At 39.7% G+C, this 8143-nt stretch overlaps 1 protein-coding gene across 1 annotated transcript; it reads right to left on the reverse strand.

Moving 5' to 3' along the window:
• Positions 1 to 212: 212 nt before the first annotated feature.
• chic1 (cysteine-rich hydrophobic domain 1) lies at positions 213 to 5154 on the reverse strand. The gene is made up of 6 exons (XM_017707149.1): positions 5006 to 5154; positions 4079 to 4133; positions 2960 to 3115; positions 2557 to 2613; positions 1822 to 1881; positions 213 to 1591 (listed from the first exon to the last, which is right to left on the reverse strand). Exons 1-6 carry the CDS (start codon positions 5146 to 5148, stop codon positions 1541 to 1543), a joined length of 522 nt encoding a protein of 173 aa, XP_017562638.1. The 5' UTR covers positions 5149 to 5154; the 3' UTR covers positions 213 to 1540.
• Positions 5155 to 8143: the final 2989 nt, after the last annotated feature.

The following is an 8143-nucleotide window of genomic DNA, read 5'->3' on the forward strand; positions in this document are numbered from 1 at the left end:
TGCATTACTTGTTTGCGTTTAAGAAAATATAGAAAAGGACGTGAACTAGACCCCTTACCTTCGATTTGTATTTTACTCTAAATTCCATCATGGAGTACTACGCAAACCTTAATCTGTAAAGTTGTGTGCTTACTTCTGTAAGAACTTCAAACATGTATAATGACCATGAAGTAAAATGACACTTTGCAAAGAGAACAATTATAGAAAAACAATGATAATCAAGAATTTATTTACGCTTTCCATAGAATTAGGTAAAGACAAACATTTACAGGTACTCTGTAGTAGGACGAATACTGAGGGAAGATTTCTCTCTCCCCATAAGATTAGGCAAGGTATAAGTGTTCTCAAGCACAGCTCTCTCCAAACTTTATCAGCAGTTCCAGAGGCACTCTAATGCAGCAGGCTGACTACAATTTAGGAAAAAAGAACAGAACAGGGACATAAAACGAGCCAAGTGCAACAAGAGGAGAAAGCATGATCCACAAGAAAAAAAAAAAAAACACAGCATCAGTGGATGTCAACTAAAAACAGCAACGTGACGATAAAGCTACATTGTGAAAAAGTAACAAAGGAAATGGGTACAGGGCTTAAAATAATGTTTCCAATATAAATAAAACGGAAGAATTTCACTTTGAAATCATTGACAATGTTCTTGATAAATTTTAATTGGCAAACTGTCTTTAACACACCAATTTTGTCCTTTCAGTACACATAACATAAAAAAACTCTCATGGACAATCAACGAAAAGCCTGATGTCCACATGTGCTCAAGTGCAATTTTCAGCCCTAACTCGACTGGCATGTAGTACATACGTTTTATGGCTTACTAGGTAAACGGGTCCATATAAATTGGAAAGTTACAGAGACGCAGTTTATAAACAAACTATGTTACAATAATATATTGGCGGAAAACTAATCACCGGCTAAATTACAATATGTAAACATGGCATACCACGCTGTACATCTTGTCCAAAAATGATATTTACTGGTCAGTTTATTTAACCTTCCCTTGTATAGAGGGCAATCACCAAAGTGCAGGAAAAAATACCATGCTGACAAATATTACAGCTACTTTAAAACATCCTACCCATTCCATTAACTGCAAAGAACCCCGACACACTTGAATCTACAAAACATTTTACGCATTTTCTGCCACCCACATGTGCACCTCCAATTTAAAAAAGCTTGATTTTTAACATAAGGCAAGTAGACACGTTCAGGTGCCTTGTTTTTACCAACATCACATGTGGGAGGTGGGGAGGACAGATGGCTCTTTGGGGTAAATGCACTTTTAAACAGTATTTTTTTTTTATGTAACAAAAACATCTGAGTGTGTTTCACAGGAGCATTTCTACTACATCAGGAAATGTGCAAAATCTGCTCTAAAGCAAAGTGACAGTGTTGCGAATTCTACTGTACAAGGTACTGGGAGAAAAAGGGGTCACCTAGAGACACCTGTGAAGACCCTCAATCCAACATATATACAAGGCACTAAGAAGAGGAGTGAGGAGCCATTCACCAGCATCCCCCAGCAGTCCTCTCAGTCAGGTCTGAATATAGGGTATTTGGGTAAGAATTCTATAAGAATTACCTGCAAGAGTAAAGAATGGCCAATGTTAAGCAGCACATTTACTCAAGGACAGAATTTTTGCTACTCCTTCGTTAATGAAATGTTTTAACTTCTGTTTACTTTGTTTTATGGATGTCCAAGAGATTAAAATCCTGTCTTGTCTTTTTCAATACTTTAACCACATCAATATATTTTTGTATGGTTATGGCTCACAAATATGTGGGAAAAAAATTCCGTTATAAAAAACTTACATATTCCATCATGTTATTACTCTCACATTTTCTTTTGCTGAGTTTCCAGTGTAGTCCCAGCTGAGGAAAAAAGAAAAGTGAGAAGTTATTAAATGGAGTGGGATAATTTCCCCGCACACAAACGTTTCAGACATACAGACGTGCGGGTTCACTGAGGTCAAATTGCTGTGAGTGCTTCAAGACATTTCCTTTGAGCACTGCCCACATGGTCTGTGGAGCTACTGTTTGACAAGCATGGGCTCAAGATTAGGCAAAGTATACGTGTTCTCAAGCACAGCTCTCTCAAAACTTTATCCACAGTTCCAAAGGCACTCTAATGCAGCAGGCTGGCTACAATTTAGGAAAAAAGAACAGAACAGGGACATAAAACAAGCCCAGTGCAACAAGAGGGGAAACCAGATTCCACAAAAAAAAAAGACAAACATTTAGAGTTGACCTTGCTGTGTACATGTAACACAGCATCAGGGGATGTCGGCCAAAACAGCAATTTGACAATAAAGGCACTTTTTTTTTTCCTTTTCTAAACTGTTGAGTGTGTATCAGCAGATCAGCCAAAACAAAATGCTGCAAGGGAAAGTGTCTTCACAGTTTAGCAGCTACATTTCTAATTATGTAAATATATTCTAAATAAATTCATTACCATTATGTACCGCTTAGTCAAACCTAAACAGTTCCTTCACTATAGCTTTAAATTACTGCCCAGTCTAAGTGTATCTGAGGTTAAATTTGGCTTACCTTGTGATATAATCGGTTGTTTTCCCATTCTAACAATTTTTGAATGGATCTTCGTGTCTGCAGAAAAGAACAAACAAAGGGTTTAAAGGTTCCAATAATCACCCCATGAAAACCTTCGAACAGGTGCTTAGCAAATGTCAATAAAACACCCGGCATTAAAGCTTCAGAGACATTTATAGACTGAAGCCCTTATTTAAGCAGCTCGTAAGTGGCATGTTATAGCCAATAACCTGGCGTGGAATTATAAACTTTCCACGCAGTATCTTCCAAATAACCTGGTTTAATGCATCAATTTCACACTATCACTAATTGGACAGATTATTATTGGCTCCAGCGCTAAAGGCAATACGGCGTGTTAAAGTCTAGTAAACAACAAACAATGTTGATTTACAGATGGTCTCACCCTCTTGTTGAGGCATATGACAGGCCATAGACTGCAGCCTACAGTACAGCAACAACACAGGCAGCCGCAGAGAAGCCATTTCACATTTATTGGCAGGTTCTTCTTCAGGCAAGCATTCACTCGGCTGATACTTGTCTTAAACTCTTCTGGTGCAACCTGAGTCAAGCAGAAAAACAAGGCAGAGAACATTAAAGAGTGGTCAATATCTTCCATAAAAAAGGTCTACGATCATACATGATCACGTATTTTACCATGTCTTAGCTATGTACTGACTGGAAACAAAAATGTAATGGAAAATACTGTCTTAATAAAATGCACACAACAACATGACTTTTTCCTACTGGCAAATTCATGACAAACATTTACTGATTTAAAAAATCTACAAACTCAAAAATCTACAAACTCAAAGAATACTCTCCCATCTTTGCAGACACTCTCTAATAATCAGATGAGCTCTCTCAATTTGCCAACCAAGCTCCAGGACTTTCAGGGTAAAGGGAGGACAAAAAGGAGAGATAAGACCATGGCCTGTGGCTGTGCCGTCCAAACAACATGAATGGCTGCTCATTCCTCTCTGGGTATGTACACCATAAAACTGGGGTCGTAATCTTTTATGACAGGATGCAAAGGTCTCTTTGCAAACAGTGAAAGAGCTCGGAATAAAGCCCAGCAGGCCTGATCTGCACCATTCAGTCATCATAATCCTGACCTAATCCATCACATGTCACCCAGGGTCACAATACTGGAGATACATTTTATTGCCCCGCACTTCCCTCAGCCTGCTCTTCCCCCTGCAACCTTTTTGTGTTTCTGCGTCCGACCCAGGAAGCTGTCCTTTCTTGTGCACAGCGCAGTCTTTATTTCATTATTTCGTCACCTGGAGCAGTGTCCTCCCAGCACCAGGGTCCCGTCCAGCAAGGCCCTTACACGGCTTACTCATTGACAGAAACTTACTTCAGTATATTCAGCTTGCGTTAGATGCACTTGGCGCACTTACTGAAACACACCTCTTTTGGTCTCAAAGCGAACAGGAGATGGTTAAAAGTTTTTAAGAGTTATTAAAAAGACAAAAACGTAAAAATCTCTAGGATCATATATGAACATCATAGGTACCATTACCTTTCCTGTAAGAACAGAAGGGAATTCTGTGTCAAATTTGTTGCTCAGTCCAAACCTACAAACAGAAATGACATGGTAAATTGGGCTCTCCTGTACAAATATATGCAGGCAATAAAATCCATATTTCATAACAACAATAAAGAAACAGACTAATAAATGAGTCCTAGAAAACTAAATTAGCCCTGACTCAGAAAAGGCATTATTTATAACATCTGACGTACAGAACTGCAACTGGCCTCAACAATAACAGCTGGATTTTTAAAATCATGACAGGGCAAAATTACATTTGATTACGGTCTAAATTAGAAAATCAGGTCTGGTCTAAACTACAATAAAAGCGTTAGTGTAACGCTGGTGAAATGCATCGATGGTGCGCTGCCTGGTTACCAGACTGTAACGTTAGTTTTGGCTCAGACTGTAAACATAACGGCAAAGAAGGTAACGATAAACAGGCTCCACACCCGGCATTAAACTACAGAAATAATACAACGCAATGAAGCGAGGGTACGGTTTAATTTCGGAACTCAGCCCTGCCCAAAGTCTGGCTCATTTACCACAGAAACGAGTCTGAACACAATTTGCAGAGTTCAACATCACACTTTATGCACGTGATACTGCTGTCTGTGTGAAAATCTCCACCAAGAGAAAACTGGGCGAACAACTGACGGGACGATATCGCCTCCTGACCACCAATAACACGGCTATTCTCCCAGTCAGAGGTGAAGGGGCGTCGTCCTGTCTGTCTGGAATCAGTGCCCGTAAACAAGAAACACCGCGCTGGGAGGCTCGGCCTACATGTACTCAGTACAGCAGCACCGAGCGAAGACAAACACTCGGCACACTGAGCGCTGCGCTAGCATGGAGGCTACCTCGGCAGGAACGAGAAAGCGGCGTATAACCACAGCGCTACAGCACTGGGACGCTTACACGGTGATGTGTCCAGCCCCTCGCATGACCACGGGCTCGGGGCAGTATCTGGAGAGGTGCTCTTCACTCACTATACGCTCGTCTTCCTCTTCTAACTCATAAATGGTATCAAAGTCCGCCATGTTGGGCAGTAAGACGCTCATGACGTTTCTGACTCTGCGTGAGTGACGTCAGAGCGAGCGTGTGCACAGAAAAGGCAAAAAATCAAAGGCGGGAAAAAGCGCCTTCATAAGCCCTCTCTGAATTAATAACTCAGACTTATCTGAGTTCTTACAGCTTTCTCTGAGTTACAGAGTCTTCTCTGAGTTAATTCAGCCCTCTCTGAATTAATAACTCAGACTTCTCTGAGTTCTTACAGCTTTCTCTGAGTTACAGAGTCTTCTCTGAGTTAATTCAGCCCTCTCTGAATTAATAACTCAGACTTATCCGAGTTCTTACAGCTTTCTCTGAGTTACAGAGTCTTCTCTGAGTTAATTCAGCCCTCTCTGAATTAATAACTCAGACTTCTCTGAGTTCATACAGCTTTCTCTGAGTTACAGAGTCTTCTCTGAGTTAATTCAGCCCTCTCTGAATTAATAACTCAGACTTCTCTGAGTTCATACAGCTTTCTCTGAGTTACAGAGTCTTCTCTGAGTTAATTCAGCCCTCTCTGAATTAATAACTCAGACTTCTCTGAGTTCATACAGCTTTCTCTGAGTTACAGAGTCTTCTCTGAGTTACAGAGTCTTCTCTGAGTTAATTCAGCCCTCTCTGAATTAATAACTCAGACTTATCCGAGTTCTTACAGCTTTCTCTGAGTTACAGAGTCTTCTCTGAGTTACAGAGTCTTCTCTGAGTTAATTCAGCCCTCTCTGAATTAATAACTCAGACTTCTCTGAGTTCTTACAGCTTTCTCTGAGTTACAGAGTCTTCTCTGAGTTAATTCAGCCCTCTCTGAATTAATAACTCAGACTTCTCTGAGTTCATACAGCTTTCTCTGAGTTACAGAGTCTTCTCTGAGTTAATTCAGCCCTCTCTGAATTAATAACTCAGACTTCTCTGAGTTCATACAGCTTTCTCTGAGTTACAGAGTCTTCTCTGAGTTACAGAGTCTTCTCTGAGTTAATTCAGCCCTCTCTGAATTAATAACTCAGACTTCTCTGAGTTCTTACAGCTTTCTCTGAGTTACAGAGTCTTCTCTGAGTTAATTCAGCCCTCTCTGAATTAATAACTCAGACTTCTCTGAGTTCATACAGCTTTCTCTGAGTTACAGAGTCTTCTCTGAGTTACAGAGTCTTCTCTGAGTTAATTCAGCCCTCTCTGAATTAATAACTCAGACTTATCCGAGTTCTTACAGCTTTCTCTGAGTTACAGAGTCTTCTCTGAGTTACAGAGTCTTCTCTGAGTTAATTCAGCCCTCTCTGAATTAATAACTCAGACTTCTCTGAGTTCTTACAGCTTTCTCTGAGTTACAGAGTCTTCTCTGAGTTAATTCAGCCCTCTCTGAATTAATAACTCAGACTTATCTGAGTTCTTACAGCTTTCTCTGAGTTACAGAGTCTTCTCGAAGTTACAGCCTTCCTGTCCAAATACAGAGAAAAGCATGTCACTGTTCAAAATGCTGCGACACTTAAATAACAATAAAAAGATGAAAATTTTTATAAGATTTAAGTGGTCTGTGAAACCGTTCCTGAGAAGAATTTTCATGGTAGGGGAAATGAGAAGTAACAGCTTTTTTTTTTTTAATTTTATTACCTTTGTCATTTAGAGGAACAGGCCAAATAGCTACTATAGCCTATAAACTGTCTCCCGCAGATAAAAGGTTTCTCTACAGTTCAAAACAGTTGGCTTCCCATGTTAAGGATCCTGTCCTGAGCCCTACATAAGGCCTGGCGCAGTCCAACCAGGGCACCTGTAAGTTTGACAGAGGTACTTGTAAAAGGAAATTCTGGCTTTACAACACTTATACATAATAAAATGGTTCCAATGTAAACAGATTCATTCAGTGAGGTTCAATGTAAAATGATCTGTTCTAGAGAAAGTTACGAGTCAGAATCGTTCACAGTGGTGGTGGTGGTAAGAACCACCGTCTGAAGAGTTTAATGCCCCTAAAACCTCCCTCACAGAAAGTTATTACACGAAATGGAATACACGGCTGATGCCTGAGACATTGTTTTACGATAGTTTTGAGAAGAGTTTGAACTAAAAAGTATTTTGTACCTGGATGGCGCTGTGAGGCAAAATAATCCCCAAAGAAAACGTTTTAAGGATTTCACATGAAAACTCACATGACAAGTGTTCAGTTTGGATAGTAAATAAAACTACATTTGGTAGGTTTTAGCGCAATATTTCGGCATTTCACATTGAACCAGTCTGAATGGCTCTGTTTACATCTTAGTCGTTTAATTATGCAGAAGATTTGTATTGTATTGTATCTTATTGTTATTGTATTGCATTTAATGGCACAGACTTCTGCGTTCAACTCTGTTTCTTTTCTCTTGGTGTCTGCAGTGACATTTGTTTCTAGCAGTATCTGAGCTCAGGTCTGTCTTTTTCTCTAAGCTATTGGTAACTAGCAAAGATACTTTCTCTAGATTGACAAAGCACTTCTTGTAAGTCGCTCTGGATAAGAGCGTCTGCTAAATGCTGTAAATGTAAATTTGAAGAAATGTGTAATTCCTCCTTAAGAAGAGCGAGGCCTGCTGTTACTATCGTGATTTATCTAGTTTTACATGCTCCTTTAACTCAGAAGATAAGACAGTGTTTTAATCATGTTAAGACGTTATTCTTATTTATTTCTAAAAACCTATTAACACATCCAGCTGGGACGGCTTGAGCTGTTTTACAGTGTCTGATACAGTCATTCGGGTTGTAGCTTCGATGTGAAATTCGTAGTAAATGTTAAATGTACCAGTTTTTTCTTTTGTTTTTTTAGCCGCTACGAAAAAGCGAGTTTTAGCTTTTCTCAGCAGCTTTTAAGAGTCGCCGACATGTTTCATCGCACTCCAGCGCAATTAGCAGTTGTTTCGTTCAAATGTAGTATAATAAGAGCACAGAGTGTGTATAATGCACTGAATCCTGACTCTCAGATGTGTGTTAAGCCTGTTTGTTTGGGCTGATGTAATGACATGATGCCGTGACGTCTCATTTTCAACGTTT

The sequence above is a fragment of the Pygocentrus nattereri genome, chromosome 8, assembly GCF_015220715.1.
Source record: "Pygocentrus nattereri isolate fPygNat1 chromosome 8, fPygNat1.pri, whole genome shotgun sequence".
NCBI lineage: Eukaryota > Metazoa > Chordata > Actinopteri > Characiformes > Serrasalmidae > Pygocentrus > Pygocentrus nattereri.

Bases quoted from the DNA above. Each gene is read 5' to 3' on its own strand.
- chic1 (XM_017707149.1), bottom strand. From the start codon at position 5,148: ATGAGCGTCTTACTGCCCAACATGGCGGACTTTGATACCATTTATGAG. The intron at 1,882-2,556 runs GTAAGCCAAATT...TTTTTTCCTCAG, and splicing joins ACAACCGATTATATCACAAG to CTGGGACTACACTGGAAACT. The intron at 1,592-1,821 runs GTAAGTTTTTTA...TTACTCTTGCAG, and splicing joins GTAATAACATGATGGAATAT to GTAATTCTTATAGAATTCTT.